This window comes from Engystomops pustulosus, unplaced genomic scaffold (genome assembly GCF_040894005.1).
Source record: "Engystomops pustulosus unplaced genomic scaffold, aEngPut4.maternal MAT_SCAFFOLD_107, whole genome shotgun sequence".
Lineage (NCBI taxonomy): Eukaryota > Metazoa > Chordata > Amphibia > Anura > Leptodactylidae > Engystomops > Engystomops pustulosus.
The window spans coordinates 94248-114887 of record NW_027284989.1 but is presented as its reverse complement, the minus strand read 5'-3'; the positions used below and the strand labels follow the sequence as shown (position 1 = coordinate 114887).

The following is a 20640-nucleotide window of genomic DNA, read 5'->3' as shown; positions in this document are numbered from 1 at the left end:
GCAATAGTACCGCGTCATGTCATGTCTCATCCGGCAATAGTACCGCGTCATGTCATGTCTAATCCGGCAATAGTACCGCGTCATGTCATGTCTCATCCGGCAATAGTACCGCGTCATGTCATGTCTCATCCGGCAATAGTACCGCGTCATGTCATGTCTCATCCGGCAATAGTACCGCGTCATGTCATGTCTCATCCGGCAATAGTACCGCGTCATGTCATGTCTAATCCGGCAATAGTACCGCGTCATGTCATGTCTAATCCGGCAATAGTACCGAGTCATGTCATGTCTAATCCGGCAATAGTACCGCGTCATGTCATGTCTCATCCAGCAATAGTACCGCGTCATGTCTAATCCGGCAATAGTACCGCGTCATGTCATGTCTCATCCAGCAATAGTACCACGTCATGTCATGTCTCATCCGGCAATAGTACCGCGTCATGTCATGTCTAATCCGGCAATAGTACCGAGTCATGTCATGTCTAATCCGGCAATAGTACCGCGTCATGTCATGTCTCATCCAGCAATAGTACCGCGTCATGTCTAATCCGGCAATAGTACCGCGTCATGTCATGTCTCATCCAGCAATAGTACCACGTCATGTCATGTCTCATCCGGCAATAGTACCGCGTCATGTCATGTCTCATCCGGCAATAGTACCGCGTCATGTCATGTCTAATCCGGCAATAGTACCGCGTCATGTCATGTCTAATCCGGAAATAGTACCGCGTCATGTCATGTCTCATCCGGCAATAGTACCGCGTCATGTCATGTCTAATCCGGCAATAGTACCGCGTCATGTCATGTCTCATCCGGCAATAGTACCACGTCATGTCTAATCCGGCAATAGTACCGCGTCATGTCATGTCTAATCCGGCAATAGTACCGCGTCATGTCATGTCTAATCCGGCAATAGTACCGCGTCATGTCATGTCTAATCCGGCAATAGTACCGCGTCATGTCATGTCTAATCCGGCAATAGTACCGCGTCATGTCATGTCTCATCCGGCAATAGTACCGCGTCATGTCATGTCTAATCCGGCAATAGTACCGCGTCATGTCATGTCTAATCCGGCAATAGTACCGCGTCATGTCATGTCTAATCCGGCAATAGTACCGCGTCATGTCATGTCTCATCCGGCAATAGTACCGCGTCATGTCTAATCCGGCAATAGTACCGCGTCATGTCATGTCTAATCCAGCAATAGTACCGCGTCATGACATGTCTCATCCGGCAATAGTACCGCGTCATGTCATGTCTCATCCGGCAATAGTACCGTGTCATGTCATGTCTCATCCGGAAATAGTACCGCGTCATGTCATGTCTAATCCGGCAATAGTACCGCGTCATGTCATGTCTCATCCGGCAATAGTACCGCGTCATGTCATGTCTCATCCGGAAATAGTACCGCGTCATGTCATGTCTAATCCGGCAATAGTACCGCGTCATGTTTTATCCGGCAATAGTACCGCGTCATGTCCTGTCTAATCCGGCAATAGTACCGCGTCATGTCATGTCTAATCCGGCAATAGTACCGCATCATGTCATGTCTCATCCGGCAATAGTACCGCGTCATGTCATGTCTAATCCAGCAATAGTACCGCGTCATGTCATGTCTCATCCAGCAATAGTACCGCGTCATGTCATGTCTCATCCAGCAATAGTACCGCGTCATGTCATGTCTCATCCGGCAATAGTACCGCGTCATGTCATGTCTCATCCGGCAATAGTACCGCGTCATGTCTCATCCGGCAATAGTACCGCCTCATGTCATGTCTCATCCAGCAATAGTACCGCGTCATGTCATGTCTAATCCAGCAATAGTACCGCGTCATGTCTAATCCGGCAATAGTACCGCGTCATGTCATGTCTAATCCGGCAATAGTACCGCGTCATGTCATGTCTAATCCGGCAATAGTACCGCGTCATGTCATGTCTCATCCGGCAATAGTACCGCGTCATGTCATGTCTCATCCAGCAATAGTACCGCGTCATGTCATGTCTAATCCGGCAATAGTACCGCGTCATGTCATGTCTCATCCGGCAATAGTACCGCGTCATGTCATGTCTCATCCGGCAATAGTACCGCGTCATGTCATGTCTCATCCGGCAATAGTACCGCGTCATGTCATGTCTAATCCGGCAATAGTACCGCGTCATGTCATGTCTCATCCGGCAATAGTACCGCGTCATGTCATGTCTCATCCGGCAATAGTACCGCGTCATGTCATGTCTCATCCGGCAATAGTACCGCGTCATGTCTAATCCGGCAATAGTACCGCGTCATGTCATGTCTAATCCGGCAATAGTACCGCGTCATGTCATGTCTCATCCGGCAATAGTACCGCGTCATGTCATGTCTCATCCGGCAATAGTACCGCGTCATGTCTAATCCGGCAATAGTACCGCGTCATGTCATGTCTAATCCGGCAATAGTACCGCGTCATGTCATGTCTAATCCGGCAATAGTACCGCGTCATGTCATGTCTCATCCAGCAATAGTACCGCGTCATGTCATGTCTCATCCGGCAATAGTACCGCGTCATGTCATGTCTAATCCGGCAATAGTACCGCGTCATGTCATGTCTAATCCGGCAATAGTACCGCGTCATGTCATGTCTCATCCGGCAATAGTACCGCGTCATGTCATGTCTAATCCGGCAATAGTATCGCGTCATGTCATGTCTAATCCGGCAATAGTACCGCGTCATGTCATGTCTAATCCGGCAATAGTACCGTGTCATGTCATGTCTCATCCGGCAATAGTACCGCGTCATGTCATGTCTAATCCGGCAATAGTACCGCGTCATGTCATGTCTAATCCGGCAATAGTACCGCGTCATGTCATGTCTAATCCGGCAATAGTACCGCGTCATGTCATGTCTCATCCGGCAATAGTACCGCGTCATGTCTAATCCGGCAATAGTACCGCGTCATGTCATGTCTAATCCAGCAATAGTACCGCGTCATGTCATGTCTCATCCGGCAATAGTACCGCGTCATGTCATGTCTCATCCAGCAATAGTACCGTGTCATGTCATGTCTCATCCGGAAATAGTACCGCGTCATGTCATGTCTAATCCGGCAATAGTACCGCGTCATGTTTTATCCGGCAATAGTACCGCGTCATGTCCTGTCTAATCCGGCAATAGTACCGCGTCATGTCATGTCTAATCCGGCAATAGTACCGCATCATGTCATGTCTCATCCGGCAATAGTACCGCGTCATGTCTAATCCGGCAATAGTACCGCGTCATGTCATGTCTCATCCGGCAATAGTACCGCGTCATGTCATGTCTAATCCGGCAATAGTACCGCATCATGTCATGTCTCATCCGGCAATAGTACCGCGTCATGTCATGTCTCATCCGGCAATAGTACCGCGTCATGTCATGTCTCATCCGGCAATAGTACCGCGTCATGTCTAATCCGGCAATAGTACCGCGTCATGTCATGTCTAATCCGGCAATAGTACCGCGTCATGTCATGTCTCATCCGGCAATAGTACCGCGTCATGTCATGTCTCATCCGGCAATAGTACCGCGTCATGTCTAATCCGGCAATAGTACCGCGTCATGTCATGTCTAATCCGGCAATAGTACCGCGTCATGTCATGTCTCATCCGGCAATAGTACCGCGTCATGTCATGTCTCATCCGGCAATAGTACCGCGTCATGTCATGTCTCATCCGGCAATAGTACCGCGTCATGTCTAATCCGGCAATAGTACCGCGTCATGTCTAATCCGGCAATAGTACCGCGTCATGTCATGTCTCATCCAGCAATAGTACCGCGTCATGTCATGTCTCATCCGGCAATAGTACCGCGTCATGTCATGTCTAATCCGGCAATAGTACCGCGTCATGTCATGTCTAATCCGGCAATAGTACCGCGTCATGTCATGTCTAATCCGGCAATAGTACCGCGTCATGTCATGTCTCATCCGGCAATAGTACCGCGTCATGTCATGTCTAATCCGGCAATAGTACCGCGTCATGTCATGTCTAATCCGGCAATAGTACCGCGTCATGTCATGTCTAATCCGGCAATAGTACCGCGTCATGTCATGTCTCATCCGGCAATAGTACCGCGTCATGTCTAATCCGGCAATAGTACCGCGTCATGTCATGTCTAATCCAGCAATAGTACCGCGTCATGTCATGTCTCATCCGGCAATAGTACCGCGTCATGTCATGTCTAATCCGGCAATAGTACCGCGTCATGTCTAATCCGGCAATAGTACCGCGTCATGTCATGTCTCATCCGGCAATAGTACCGAGTCATGTCATGTCTCATCCGGCAATAGTGCCGCGTCATGTCATGTCTCATCCGGCAATAGTGCCGCGTCATGTCTCATCCGGCAATAGTACCGCGTCATGTCTCATCCGGCAATAGTACCGCGTCATGTCTCATCCGGCAATAGTACCGCGCCATGTCTCATCCGGCAATAGTACCGCATCATGTCTCATCCGGCAATAGTACCGCGTCATGTCATGTCTAATCCGGCAATAGTACCGCGTCATGTCATGTCTAATCCGGCAATAGTACCGCGTCATGTCATGTCTAATCCGGCAATAGTACCGCGTCATGTCATGTCTCATCCGGCAATAGTACCGCGTCATGTCATGTCTAATCCGGCAATAGTACCGCGTCATGTCATGTCTAATCCGGCAATAGTACCGCGTCATGTCATGTCTCATCCGGCAATAGTACCGCGTCATGTCATGTCTCATCCGGCAATAGTACCGCGTCATGTCATGTCTCATCCGGCAATAGTACCGCGTCATGTCATGTCTCATCCGGCAATAGTACCGCGTCATGTCATGTCTCATCCGGCAATCATCCACAGAGGGAGCGAGAAGAAAAAGAAAAAAAATCTAAGAAATAGAATCCATTCTGGATATATGACAGGACCCTCAGACACGTCCGGCTTGGCGCATTTCCCATCTCTCCTGTTTATTCTTGTGATTGCGGCCCCTGCTCTTCTCTCCAGTGCTGAGTTATTTCACTTCTTGCTGCACACTATGGGGCTCATTTATTAAGGGTCCAAATCGCGCATTTTCTTCAGGTTTGCCTAATATTTTCGATTTGCGCCGAATTGTCCCGGAATTTTGGTGCACGTGATCGGATTGTGGCACATCGGCATCAGCTTTCACGCGACATACATGGGGGGCGTGGCCATCGGACAACCCAACGGATTCGGAAAAAACGCGGAATTTAAAAAACGATTTGTGCCGCAAGATCAGCACTTACATGCACTGGGAAGAAGCAGGTGAACTCCGGTGGTCCTCGGCGGTGGACATCGGGCGCACAACCTTAGTGAATCCCGGCAGACCCGAATCCTCGTCGGAGAACGCGCCGCTGGATCGTGACTGGACCGGGTAAGTAAATGTGCCCCAATAAATGAGACACCAAGAATGTAAATAATATAATATAATAACTCTGACACTAGGAGACGAGTAGAGTGACGTTATAGAAGACAACAAGGGGCCTCCAAACCCAGAGCCCCTGAGAACTGCGACCATAAGGCCCCATCTATCCGATCAAAGGCTTCAGCAGCAGCCAGAGATAGGAGTATGGTCGGGTAGCCTTCTGTATGGAGAGTTCTAGTAAATGGATTACCTTCCGTACTGCATCCGTGGTTTGTTTCCCAGGTATAAACCCAACCTGCTCTCAGTCTATTAAAGCGTCCATAACTTTCCCTAGCCGAGCGGCCAAAACCCTTCCACTAATTTCACAAGTCCAAATCCAGCACCTCCCCTCGGGGTCTACGGCTATATTCCTTGTCAATCATTATCTCCCTGCATTCTTTTTTATTGAATTAGCAAAAAACTTTTGGGAAAACTTTGTATTTTCTATCCTAAAATTGTCTTTTGCCAACAAATGAGACTCTTGAACAAATACAACTTTGCTATTAACCTTCCCTACTTCCTTCCATAAGGGTTAAAAATACTGTAGACATCACTACAGAAGATTGATGGAATTAGCGGAATATATAAGAACGGATGAGGTCTTACAATAAACTTCAAGAAAAAGTGGTCAGAAATATCAAAGGTCATGGTGTGAACAGATTCAGAGCAGAATGACTGAAGCAATCTGTGAGGACCAGCTCCTTGGTCATGGCTCCTGGGCGTCTGCATAGTTAGAACAGGATAGTGAAGAACACCAGGACATGACTCTTTCCAGGAAAAGCTCCGGAGCAGAAGCAGCTCTGGTTACTGTAGACCCTAGGACATAGCGACATGCAGGAGTAGCTCCGGTTACTACAGAAACCAGAACATAGCGACATGCAGGAGCACCTACGGTTACTACAGACACCAGGACATGACTCCATCCAGGAGCAGCTCAGGTTACTACAGACACAAGGACATGACTCCATCCAGGAGCAGCTCAGGTTACTACAGACACAAGGACATGACTCCATCCAGGAGCAGCTCTGGTTACTAAAGACACAAGGACATGACTCCATCCAGGAGCACCTCCAGTTACTACAGAAACCAGGATATGACTCCATCCAGGAGCAGCTCCGGTTACTACAGACACAAGGACATGATAACATGACTCCATCCTGGAGCAGCTAAGGTTACTGCAGACACCAGGACAAGACTCCATTCAGGAGCAGCTCCAGTTACTACAGACACCAGGACATAACTCCATCCAGGAGTAGCTCAGGTTACTACAGACACAAGGACATGACTCCATCCAGGAGCAGCTCTGGTTACTAAAGACACAAGGACATGACTCCATCCAGGAGCACCTCCAGTTACTACAGAAACCAGGATATGACTGCATCCAGGAGCAGCTCCAGTTACTACAGACACAAGGACATGACTCCATCCATGAGCAGCTCAGGTTACTACAGACACCAGGACATGACTCCATCCAGAAGCAGCAGACATGAAATTATTCATTCCGAGAGCAGCTCCAGTTGCTACAGATACCAAGAGAAGGCAACATGACTGCATCCAGGAGCCGCTCTGGTTTCTACAGACACCAGGACAAGACTCCATTCAGGAGCCGCTCCGGTTTCTACAGACACCAGGACATGACTCTGCAACACCCTCGCCGATGCAAGGCGGAAGAGTGGTTGCGAATACGTCCCACCATGTAGCTTGCAGCCTGTGTCTAGTCAGCCCCACAGCATGTCACTACATCACACTACATAGTCCTTATAGGACACAGGGGAACATTGCAGTGGGAGATCCTGTCTGGCAAGGCAGGAGTTAACTGTTTTATGTGATGTCATATGTGTCAGCCAATCACATATGTTATACTTTGTCTCTGGGAGCTGAGCTGTGAGCTGAGATGTAATTGGAGGAGTAGCCACCACCTGACCAGGGGAGTAACAAGATCCCTGGAAACTTCCAGAAGCAGCAGTTAGTTCTCTCTCAGAAGAGAGTGCAGTGTGAGGAGAGAGTTCACTCTCTCAGATTAGAGACTCAGAGGAGTCTGTGCAGTCAGCACACCAGGCCAACAGCAGGTGAGCCTAGCCCCTGCCTGAAGAGTGAAGCTAATAGCTAGTTAGTGAGGAAAAGGGTATCATCCTACCTTTAAGGGTGATACCTGAAGCAATCCAGGATAAAGCTGAAGCATCCTACTAGGACACAGCTACCTCCCAGCCTGCCCTCTGCATCCAGGCTGAGGATCCATCCTGTGGCTCCCTCCAATTTCCATCTCAGCACTCCACTATTCTGTTAAAGGCACGTTGCTGCGGTTCCTGTCGGTTCCAATAATGAACTGTAAGTTGTTTTTGTTCAACCTCTGCCTCCGCCGGCTGTCACCATCACAGGCACCCTGTCCACCACACAGAGACTCATACTCTAGACACCAAAGGGTTGCCCCAGGGAGATCCGCTATAGCAGCCTCTCCCTCATCATTTCTTGCCAACACCACCCTGCTGGAGACCTGCCAGGCTGTAGGACAGCCCTCCGGTTCCCCATACCAAGCACCGTGACACAAGCGTGCTTAGGCCGCAACCGCCAGCCACTCAGGTACTGCGGGCCCAGGCTGTCTCCAGGCCCCAAGAAAAAGGCTAGGCCCCGGTGGGGGATGTTGCAACTCCATCCAAGAGCACCTCCAGTTACTACAGACACCAGGACAAGACTCCATTCAGGAGCAGCTCCAGTTACTAGAGACACCAGGACATAACTCCATCCAGGAGTAGCTCAGCTTACTGCAGACACAAGGACACGATGACATGACACCATCCAGGAGCAGCTCCGGTTACTACAGACACCAGGACATGACATCATCCAGGAGCTGCTCAGGTTGCTGCAGATACGAGCACATGACTCCAGAAAGGGGCAGCTCCGGTTACTACAGACACAAGGACATGACTCCATCCAGGAGCAGCTCCGGTTACTACAGACACAAGGGCATGACTCCATCCAGGAGCAGCTCCAGTTACTACAGAAACCAGGACATGACACCATCCAAGAGCAGCTCTGGTTACTACAAAAAACACGACATGACTCCATCCAGGAGCAGCTCCAGTTACTACAGAAACCAGGACATGACACCATCCAAGAGCAGCTCTGGTTACTGCAGACACCAGGACATGATGACATGAGTTCAGCAAGGTGCAGCTCCGGTTACTTAAAAAGCGAAGTTTCTGATCCAGCCGTGTTAGAAACAACATTTATTCTTTATTCAGGCAAATTGTCACAATCCATGGTGTGAATCTGGCCAACGCATTTCGAACGAATAGCCATTCTTAGTCATGGCAGGTCCGGTTACTGCAGACACAAGGACATGACTCCATCCAGGAGCAGTTCCAGTTACTACAGACACAAGGACATGATAACATGACTTCAGCAAGGTGCAGCTCGTGTTACTACAGACAGAAGGACATGACTCCATCCAGGAGCAACTCCGGTTACTACAGACAAAAGGACATGACACCATCCTGGAGCAGCTCATGTTACTACAGACACAAGGACATGACTCCATCCAGGAGCAGCTCAGCTTACTAAAGACTCCAGGACATGATTCCAGCAAGGAGCAGCTCCGGTTACTACAGACACAAGGGCATGGCTCCATCCAGGAGCAGCTCCGGTTACTACAGACACAAGGGCATGACTCCATTCAGGAGCAGCTCAGGTTACTAAAGACTCCAGGACATGACTCCAGCAAGGAGCAGCTCCGGTTACTACAGACACAAGGACATGATACCATCCCGGAGCAGCTCCAGTTACTAAAGACACAAGGACATGACTCCATCCAGGAGCAGCTCAGCTTACTAAAGACTCCAGGACATGATTCCAGCAAGGAGCAGCTCCGGTTACTACAGACACAAGGGCATGACTCCATCCAGGAGCAGCTCCGGTTACTACAGACACAAGGGTATGACTCCATTCAGGAGCAGCTCAGGTTACTACAGACACAAGAGTATGACTCCATCCAGGAGCCGCTCCGATTACTACAGACAAAAGGGCATGACTCCATCCAGGAGCAGCTCCGGTTACTACAGAAACAAGGACATGACTCCATCCAGGAGCACCTTAGGTTACTACAGACACCATGACATGACTCCATCCAGAAGCAGCCACAGAAACTGCAGACATCATGAAATTATTCAATCCGAGAGCAGCTCCAGTTGCTACAGATACCAAGAGAAGACAACATGACTCCATCCAGGAGCAGCTCCAGTTACTACAGACACAAGGACATGACACCATCCAGGAGCAGCTCCGATTACTACAGACACAAGGGCATGACTCCATCCAGGAGCAGCTCCGGTTACTACAGAAACCAGGACAAGACTCCATCCAGGAGCACCTCAGGTTACTGCAGACACAACAACATGACTCCATCCAGGAGTAGCTACGGAAACTGCAGACATCATGAAAGGATTCAAACCAAGAGCAGCTCCAGTTACTACAGATACCAAGAGAAGGCAACATGACTCCATCGAGGAGCAGCTCCGGTTACTAAAGACACAAGGACATGATGACATGACTCCAGCAAGGTGGAGCTCCGGATACTACAGAAACCAGGACATGACTCCATCCAGGAGCAGCTCCGGTTACTACAGAAACCAGGACATGACTCCATCCAGGAGCAGCTCAGGTTACTACATACACCAGGACATGACTCCATCCAGGAGCAGCTCCGGTAACTGCTGACAAAAGTACATGACTCCATCCAGGAACAGCTCCAGTTACTGCAGACATCAAGACACAACAACATGACTCCATCCAGGAGCAGCTACAAAAACTGCAGACATCATGAAATGATTCAAACCAAGAGCAGCTCCAGTTACTTCAGATACCAAGAGAAGGCAACATGACTCCATCCAGGAGTAGCTCCGGTTACTAAAGACACGAGGACATGACTCATCCAGGAGCAGCTCATGTTACTGCAGACACAAGGACATGACTCCATCCAGGAGCAGCTCATGTTACTGCAGACACAAGGACATGACTCCATCCAGGAGCAGCTCATGTTACTGCAGACACAAGGACATGACTCCATCCAGGAGCAGCTCATGTTACTGCAGACACAAGGACATGACTCCATCCAGGAGCAGCTCAGGTTACTACAGACACAAGGACATGACTCCATCCAGGAGTAGCTCCGGTTACTAAAGACACAAGGACATGACTCCATCCAGGAGCAGCTCATGTTACTGCAGACACAAGGACATGACTCCATCCAGGAGCAGCTCATGTTACTGCAGACACAAGGACATGACTCCATCCAGGAGCAGCTCATGTTACTGCAGACACAAGGACATGACTCCATCCAGGAGCAGCTCATGTTACTGCAGACACAAGGACATGACTCCATCAAGGTGCAGCTCTTGATACTGCAGACACCAGGACATGACTCCATCCAGGAGCAGCTCGTGTTAGTGCAGACACCAGGAAATGACTCCATCCAGGAGCAGCTTGTGTTACTGCAGACACCAGGACAGCAGGTGCAATGCTTAGCACATAAATCTGACCACCACAAGCCTCTAAGGTTCCTCTATTATTCTCAGGTCACTGGTTTCAACCATAGGATATTAAAATCTCTACTGGTTACATATTACTTTCCTAGGAAATCATCTCCAAAATAAATGTCAATCTGAAAACGATGCGCCCGACCGGCGAGGAGGAATCCCATCCCTCACCCTGTCATTCCAGCACATGAATATAAAAAGACTAAGAATTACCCGGCCATATAATGTACCATAAGGATGAGGAATAAAAAACGTCTTTATTTTACATTTCTAAAAAGATCTGAAAGCCGTGGCAGGAGAAAGGAAAACTTTCTGACGCGTTTCGAAGGATGATTCTTAGTCATTGATAGGTAATTGTTTGACACATGGTAAGATAAGTGTCACGGGTGGTCCCGCGATCCATATCACGGATCACGGGGTCACCCGTGCCTCTCGCTCCCCGCCTGCGCGCCGCAAGCGCAGCTTACGTGTCCCGGCTCCTGTCCCGGCCTCTCCAATCCCGGCTGCCGCTGCTCCTCCGTCCTCGGCCGTGCGCGCGCGTCCCCGGCTCCTAGGGCGCGCGCGCACCAACTTCTTCAGATTTAAAGGGCCAGCGCGCCGCTAATTGCCGCTGGCCATTTCAGGTAAACTATTTATTCCTGCCTCTTCCTGTGATCCCTGCCGGATCTTTGTGCCCTGTGCCTTGGAGAAAGCTTTGTTTATGCCGTGCGCTGTTTATGTGATTTTCCGTTGTGACCCTGGTTCTGTTTTTGACTTTGCTCCTTTGCCGCCTGCCTTGACCTATTGCTACGTCTCTGACCTGTGCTGCCCGTTCTGACCTCCTGCCTGTCCCCGACTACGAGTTTGCCTGCCGTTTCTGTACCCCGACCTTGGCTGCCATTGCGGACAAGTCACGCCTGTGGAACGACCTGGTGGTACCACGCCGCAGCAAGACCAACCTGCTTTGCGGCGGGCTCTGGTGAAAACCGGGTATCACTTAGACTCCGGTCCCAGGTTGTGGCTTGTGTTATCGTCCGCAGTGGTCCAGAGGATCCACAACCTCGAACCCTGACAGTAAGATCCGGCCATGGATCCCGCCGAGGTTTCGCTTCCCACTCGGCCGACTCTGGCTACCATCGTGGTCCAGCAATCCCGGGAGATTGCCGCCCAACGTGAACAACTGGAACAGGTTACCGCCATGCTGCAGCAACTGCTAGCCAACCAGCAACAACAGGCTCCTGTGGCTGCTCCCGTGGCTCCCGCTACTCCGGCTAGTCTTCCCGCCGTTGAACCCAGGCTACGCTTGTCTATGCCCAGCAAGTATGACGGTGATCCTAAGATGTGCAGGAGCTTTATAACCCAGTGCTCCCTGCACATAGAATTCATGCCATCCCAATTCATCACGGAGCGTTCCAAGGTGGCATTCTTCATCAGCCTCCTCTCCGGGAAAGCCCTGGCTTGGGCTACCCCACTTTGGGACAGAGACGACCCGGTCACGGCAAATCTGACGGCATTTCTGGCAGAGTTCCAGTCTGTCTTTGAAGAACCAGCACAGGCCTCTTCTGCTGAGACGGCACTGTTGAATCTACGCCAGGGGAACTCTTCCGTGGGAGAGTATGCCATCCAGTTCCGTACTCTGGCTTCGGAACTCTCCTGGAATGATGAGGCTCTGTCCGCAGCTTTTAAGAAGGGACTCTCCTCTCACGTTAAGGACGCTCTGGCCGCCCGGGATTTGCCGCCTACCCTGAATGCTCTCATTACCTTGGCCACCCGTATTGATGTGCGTTTTAGGGAGCGTGTCGAGGAGTTACGTCTTGAACAACCCCAAGTCCGCCCACGACGTCTTCCCCGCCTGGCACCTACTTTCCACAGGCCACTCCAGCCTCCTGTAGCACCATCTGCCGAGGAGCCTATGGAGGTGGACAGGGCCAGACTCTCTTCTCAGGAACGCAATAGAAGACGTCAGCGTAACCTCTGCCTGTATTGTGCCAGCCCTGAGCACTTCCTTGGGACTTGTCCCATCCGTCCCCAGCGTCCGGGAAACGCCAGCACCTAGGGTTCTTGGGAGAAGCGTCCCTAGGTGCAAGTAAAGCTTCTCCACACCTGATGATTCCTGTTCTTCTCTGTGTTGGTACCCGCACCCAGATCCATGTCTCAGCTTTCTTGGACTCCGGTTCTGCAGGGAACTTCGTGGATGCCGCCCTGGTCTCCCGGCATCACATCCCTGTGGTTCGTCTAGAAAATCCTTTGGTCATCTCCTCTGTCAGTGGCCAAATCCTCTCCGACCCGGTCCAGTACTGCACCAAGCCTCTGTCCATGCAAGTCGGTGTGCTGCACAGGGAGCGTTTGTCTTTTTATGTACTTCCGCGCTCCACCTCCTCCATCCTGTTGGGCCTACCCTGGTTGCAGCTCCACGCACCCGTTCTTGACTGGAAGTCGGGGGAGATCCTTCAGTGGGGTCCTAATTGTTTGTCCCGCTGTGTGAAGATGTCTCTTCCAGTACCAGTCCTGGCTTCAGCTGTGGCTCCCAAGGCCCTGGAGGGTCTTCCTGTTTGCTATCAGGACTTTTCTGATGTCTTCTCTAAGAATCAAGCCGAGACATTGCCGCCTCACCGTCCTTACGATTGTCCAGTGGATCTGCTGCCGGGTACCTCTCCTCCGCGGGGTCGTGTGTACCCGCTATCAGTACCTGAAACAGCGGCCATGTCTGACTATATCAAGGAAAACCTGCAAAAAGGATTTATTCGTAAGTCCTCTTCTCCGGCTGGTGCAGGTTTTTTCTTTGTGACCAAGAAAGACGGGTCACTCCGTCCGTGCATTGACTACCGCGGACTTAACAAGATCACCGTTAAGAACCGCTATCCATTGCCGTTGATCACGGAATTGTTTGACCGTCTTCATGGAGCCAAGATTTTCTCCAAATTGGATCTTCGAGGGGCCTACAATCTCATTCGTATCCGCCAGGGAGATGAGTGGAAGACCGCCTTTAATACCCGTGATGGTCACTTCGAGTACCTGGTAATGCCGTTTGGACTTTGTAACGCACCGGCCGTCTTCCAGGAATTCGTTAACGACATTTTTAGAGACTTACTTTATGTCTGTGTTGTGGTCTATTTGGATGATATCCTGGTTTTCTCTCCGGACCTTGAGCCCCACCAAGTTCATGTACGGCAAGTCCTCAGTCGTTTAAGGGCCAATCGCCTCTATGCCAAACTAGAAAAGTGTCTATTCCATCTGCAGAGTATCCCGTTTCTTGGCTATATAATCTCTGACAGAGGCCTTCAGATGGATCCTGCAAAGTTGTCTGCGGTTCTTCAGTGGCCCCGTCCAGTAGGACTATGCGCTATACAGCGGTTTCTAGGCTTTGCGAATTACTACCGGCAGTTCATCCCACACTTCTCCTCGCTGGTATCCCCCATCCTGGCGCTCACCAAGAAGGGTGCTAACCCCCGACTCTGGCCTTCGTCCGCTGAGGAGGCCTTCACGAACTTAAAGTCCAAGTTCGCTTCAGCCCCAGTACTGGTACGTCCTGACACAGAGAAGCCTTTCCATCTGGAAGTAGATGCATCCTCGGTGGGGGCCGGTGCAGTGCTCACGCAGAAGGGTTCCAAAGGCCGAACTGTCACCTGCGGATTTTTCTCCAAGAGTTTCTCCTCCGCTGAGAGGAATTATTCCAAAGGAGATCGTGAACTATTGGCGATTAAGCTTGCCTTAGAAGAGTGGCGTTACCTCCTGGAGGGAGCTCGGTTTCCGGTCAGCATTTATACGGACCACAAGAACCTTCTCTACCTCCAATCTGCTCAACGACTAAATCCACGTCAAGCCCGCTGGTCACTCTTCTTCGCCCGGTTCGATTTCCTCATTCATTTCCGCCCTGCCGAGAGGAACATCAAGGCTGACGCCCTTTCTCGTGCCTTTCTCGGAGGAAGAACAACCTGCATTATCGTATACTGACAATAAGTATACAATAATGCAGGTTCCAGGTTCCGAAAGGACACACCTCCAGATTGATCACATGATTCATTGCGTGAGTGCAATAAATAATGAAACTACCCTGGTGTCCCATGGCGCCAGTCACTGCCTCTCACCATGTCCCCTGTATCCCATGGCACCAGTCACTGCCTCTCCCTATGTCCCCTGCATCCCATGGCACCAGTCACTGCCTTTCACCAGGTCCCCTGTATCCCATGGCACCAGTCACTGCCTCTCACCAGGTCCCCTGTATCCCATGGCACCAGTCACTGCCTCTCACCATGTCCCCTGTATCCCATGGCACCAGTCACTGCCTCTCACCATGTCCCCTGTATCCCATGGCACCAGTCACTGCCTCTCACCATGTCCCCTGTATCCCATGGCACCAGTCACTGCCTCTCCCCATGTCCCCTGTATCCCATGGCACCAGTCACTGCCTCTCACCAGGTCCCCTGTATCCCATGGCACCAGTCACTGCCTCTCACCATGTCCCCTGTATCCCATGGCACCAGTCACTGCCTCTCCCTATGTCCCCTGTATCCCATGGCACCAGTCACTGCCTCTCACCATGTCCCCTGTATCCCATGGCACCAGTCACTGCCTCTCACCATGTCCCCTGTATCCCATGGCACCAGTCACTGCCTCTCACCATGTCCCCTGTATCCCATGGCACCAGTCACTGCCTCTCACCATGTCCCCTGTATCCCATGGCACCAGTCACTGCCTCTCACCATGTCCCCTGTATCCCATGGCACCAGTCACTGCCTCTCACCATGTCCCCTGTATCCCATGGCACCAGTCACTGCCTCTCCCTATGTCCCCTGTATCCCATGGCACCAGTCACTGCCTCTCCCTATGTCCCCTGTATCCCATGGCACCAGTCACTGCCTCTCACCATGTCCCCTGTATCCCATGGCACCAGTCACTGCCTCTCACCATGTCCCCTGTATCCCATGGCACCAGTCACTGCCTCTCCCTATGTCTCCTGTTTCCCATGGCACCAGTCACTGCCTCTCCCTATGTCCCCTGTATCCCATGGCACCAGTCACTGCCTCTCCCTATGTCCCCTGTATCCCATGGCACCAGTCACTGCCTCTCACCATGTCCCCTGTATCCCATGGCACCAGTCACTGCCTCTCACCATGTCCCCTGTATCCCATGGCACCAGTCACTGCCTCTCACCATGTCCCCTGTATCCCATGGCACCAGTCACTGCCTCTCACCATGTCCTCTGTATCCCATGGCACCAGTCACTGCCTCTCCCCATGTCCTCTGTATCCCATGGCACCAGTCACTGCCTCTCCCCATGTCCCCTGTATCCCATGGCACCAGTCACTGCCTCTCCCTATGTCCCCTGTATCCCATGGCACCAGTCACTGCCTCTCACCATGTCCCCTGTATTCCATGGCACCAGTCACTGCCTCTCACCATGTCCTCTGTATCCCATGGCACCAGTCACTGCTTCTCACCATGTCCTCTGTATCCCATGGCACCAGTCACTGCCTCTCCCCATGTCCTCTGTATTCCATGGCACCAGTCACTGCCTCTCACCATGTCCTCTGTATTCCATGGCACCAGTCACTACCTCTCACCATGTCCTCTGTATCCCATGGCACCAGTCACTGCCTCTCACCATGTCCTCTGTATCCCATGGCACCAGTCACTGCCTCTCACCATGTCCTCTGTATCCCATGGCACCAGTCACTGCCTCTCACCATGTCCTCTGTATTCCATGGCACCAGTCACTGCCTCTCACCATGTCCTTTGTATCCCATGACACCAGTCACTGCCTCTCACCATGTCCCCTGTATCCCATGGCACCAGTCACTTCCTCACACCATGTCCCCTGTATCCCATGGCACCAGTCACTGCCTCTCACCATGTCCTCTGTATTCCATGGCACCAGTCACTGCCTCTCCCCATGTCCCCTGTATCACATGGCACCAGTCACTGCCTCTCACCATGTCCTCTGTATCCCATGGCACCAGTCACTGCCTCTCACCATGTCCTCTGTATCCCATGGCACCAGTCCCTGCCTATCACCATGTCCTCTGTATTCCATGGCACCAGTCACTGCCTCTCACCATGTCCTCTGTATCCCATGGCACCAGTCACTGCCTCTCCCCATGTCCCCTGTATCCCATGGCACCAGTCACTGCCTCTCACCATGTCCTCTGTATTCCATGGCACCAGTCACTGCCTCTCACCATGTCCTCTGTATCCCATGGCACCAGTCACTGCCTCTCCCCATGTCCCCTGTATCCCATGGCACCAGTCACTGCCTCTCACCATGTCCTCTGTATTCCATGGCACCAGTCACTGCCTCTCACCATGTCCCCTGTATCCCATGGCACCAGTCACTGCCTCTCACCATGTCCTCTGTATTCCATGGCACCAGTCACTGCCTCTCACCATGTCCTCTGTATCCCATGGCACCAGTCACTGCCTCTCCCTATGTCCTCTGTATCCCATGGCACCAGTCACTGCCTTTCTCCATGTCCCCTGTATCCCATGGCGCCAGTCACTGCCTCTCCCCATGTCCCCTGTATCCCATGGTGCCAGTCACTGCCTCTCACCATGTCCCCTGTATCCCATGGCACCAGTCACTGCCTCTCACCATGTCCTCTGTATTCCATGGCACCAGTCACTGCCTCTCACCATGTCCCCTGTATCCCATGGCACCAGTCACTGCCTCTCCCCATGTCCCCTGTATCCCATGGCGCCAGTCACTGCCTCTCCCCATGTCCTCTATATCCCGTGGCACCAGTCACTGCCTCTCACCATGTCCTCTATATCCCATGGCACCAGTCACTGCCCTCCGGGCTGAAGCTACCTGACCAGGCTGAGCACTCCTGAGGCCCGAGATCCAACCAGCCCTCTCCAATCAGCTGAAGCTGCTGCAGCCGGTGCCCAGGCTATAATAAGGGACTGGAAGTTGAATGTTTTACTAACTGTAGTCTGCAGAAATTCAACATCCGGAAAAAGGGATTGACAGTCTAGAGGAGTCACTGCCTCTCACCATGTCCTCTGTATCCCATGGCACCAGTCACTGCCTCTCACCATGTCCTCTGTATCCCATGGCACCAGTCACTGCCTCTCACCATGCCCCCTGTATCCCATGGCACCAGTCACTTCCTCACACCATGTCCCCTGTATCCCATGGCACCAGTCACTGCCTCTCACCATGTCCTCTGTATTCCATGGCACCAGTCACTGCCTCTCCCCATGTCCCCTGTATCACATGGCACCAGTCACTGCCTCTCACCATGTCCATGTGGCACACCCCAACAATAGCCAAAAATGTCGCAAAGTCAAGAATGTCAGTGCTCCCCTCCATAATATATCCTTACATATTAACCCCATGCACAGTCTCACCTCTTCTGGGGTTAAAAATGGAAAATTTCCTAGGATTTTCTGCTTTTATCTCCGTTCCCCTCCTCTGGATCCCACTGTGTACCCCACCTCTTCCCCGGATGCCTTGGAAGAAGCCTGAAGAAGCAAAACCTAGGTCGGCGAGGTGTTTATCGTCTTTTACAGTTTTGTGATGCGCTTGTTTTTATTGATGTTCTTGTGAATGTATGGAATAAATGAATACTTACCCTTTACCTTGGTGATCTGCACTCTCTATCCCTAATTCCCAGCATAGGATCGTTAGGGAATGGTGGGATCCAGTGGAGGGGAACCAAGAGAGGAGCAGAAGATCCCAGGGAATCTTCCATTTCTAACCGCAGAGGAGGAGGTGAGACTGTTCTCTGGTGCCACGGTACAGACCACCAATGGGTAGCCATTGATCTGACCTAGGAGGTTATTCATGATGACTGTATGACTGTAGGTGCTGTATGATGTGTAGATGAGAGCAGGAAAGAGCAGACATTGCACGTGGCTCTAGACTCAGGGTGATACCTCATCTGTAGACAAGAAGAATGGGGTGGCAGGTGACGTCTTACACGTGGTCATATAATGGAAAGCGTCCGACCTAGGATATGGCTATTGTGCCCACGGATCCACGTATTGTGACCAATAATTAGCAATTACTTCTGCGGGAACTGGAGTTTGTAATTTTGTTTCAACCAGAAATAAGATCCTCCACATGTTTGTCAATGTGAAGAAAATGGTATAAGAAGAGAAGACTCTGTATAAGGAGTAGTGAGAAGGGAAGGGACACAGGGGAAGGGAAGGGACACAGGGGAAGGGAAGGGACACAGGGGAAGGGAAGGGACACAGGGGAAGGGACACAGGGGAAGGGACACAGGGGAAGGGAAGGGACAAAGGGGAAGGGAAGGGACAAAGGGGAAGGGAAGGGACAAAGGGGAAGGGAAGGGACACAGAGGAACGTCTGGTGGTCTCTGGGCCTGAAATCCAAGCTTTGTGTCTAGAGAAGGTTGTCTGTCCTGGATTATTACCTAGTTGTGTGGTATAGAGTGGACTGGCGACGCTCATACATCTTATCACAACACAAGGGCGCCCCGTCCTCCATCTCCAGGGGTCCCTACCTACACATGATGGTCTGTCCCTCCACCCGCTGGAGAGCTGCCGGTCCCCACACCCAGCACTGTGACCCCCCATGAGCACCAGGCTGCGCTAGCCGGCCACCAGGAATTCACGGCCACGGATTCCTCCAGCCACTAAACAGATCAGGCCCCGGTGGGAGATGTTGTACATGGCCGCTGTGTCCCAAAATGTAACGTACCGCACTTTACTTTAGGAATCCTCCGCTCCAGCGCCGGTGCCGGTCCAGTCCGCCACCTGCTGCTTTTTCTGCTTTCCTAAATAAGGGAATAAGCATAATAATCAGCCACAATTTCTTGTGCATATAGGGCTCATGTCAGTACCTGTCCAGCAACCGCGCAACCACAACCAGGCTTGGCGCTCGCTGTCAGACTAGGTAGGTGGTGGGAACTCCCCCTGCGACGTCCCTGCGGGCTATGGCGCTGCATATAGCAGATGAACCACCCTGGTAAGGGGAAACCCGCTATCAGGAACCTACCTGATGGTCCCTGAGTGACCCTACAAGATGACAGGGAAAACTTACTGCGTCTGGCAGCTGCTGGATGGTGGAGCGGACAGGTAACCGGGATACAGATATAGGTCAGTGTTCACATTGGTAACAGAAACTGACACAGGACTGAGACAGGGACAAAACAATAGATATAGACAGGTCTTCAGGCAGGTCCAGATACAGGTACAGGCAGGGTATACACCGGACAGGTCCAGATAAAGATCAAGCAGGTTATATACAGGTCCAGATACAGGCAGACAAATGGAGAAAGGTAAAACTGAACTAGAAACACAGGTAAGACAAGACTCAAATAACCAGCCAGGTGTGATGGGAATGGGCAGGTATATGAGGCAGCTCCCGGGCGCCTCCTGCAGGACACTGGGGGAACTGTCCACCAGCTGGTAACCCTTGCTGGGCAGGACAGAAATGCAAGGAGCAGGGCGTGGCTCAGGTAATACTAACACAAGTATAAGCCGCAGTTCACACACAAATAAACGCCATCTATTCCGCCACCTGCAGATAATGCAACGTTTTGGCACAGACGTTGCAGCTTACTTACTAAGGGTCCACGGACGCACTTTCATCTGAATTTCTGACGTTTTCAGGTTTTGCACGGCTGTGACAGGTATAACAGGTGTCTGAGCTGGGATTGTGTCGCACTTGATCTGATTTTGACACAGCTGCACTGCTTCCATGCGACAGAAATCGGGGGCCGGGCCGTCAGACAATGCGACTGATTCGGACTAAG

General features: G+C 51.6%; 1 protein-coding gene across 1 annotated transcript in view; it reads right to left on the bottom strand.

Annotated features, from left to right (window-relative positions):
- OTOG (otogelin) overlaps window positions 1-19979 on the bottom strand; it is a gene marked incomplete at its 5' end in the record, with an annotated part of 247619 nt that extends 227640 nt beyond the window's left edge. The window contains 2 exons of the mRNA XM_072131623.1: window positions 19584-19659; window positions 19926-19979. Coding sequence (XP_071987724.1) covers window positions 19584-19659; window positions 19926-19979 — 130 coding nt within the window. The remainder of the gene's footprint in view (window positions 1-19583; window positions 19660-19925) is intronic.
- Window positions 19980-20640: the final 661 nt, after the last annotated feature.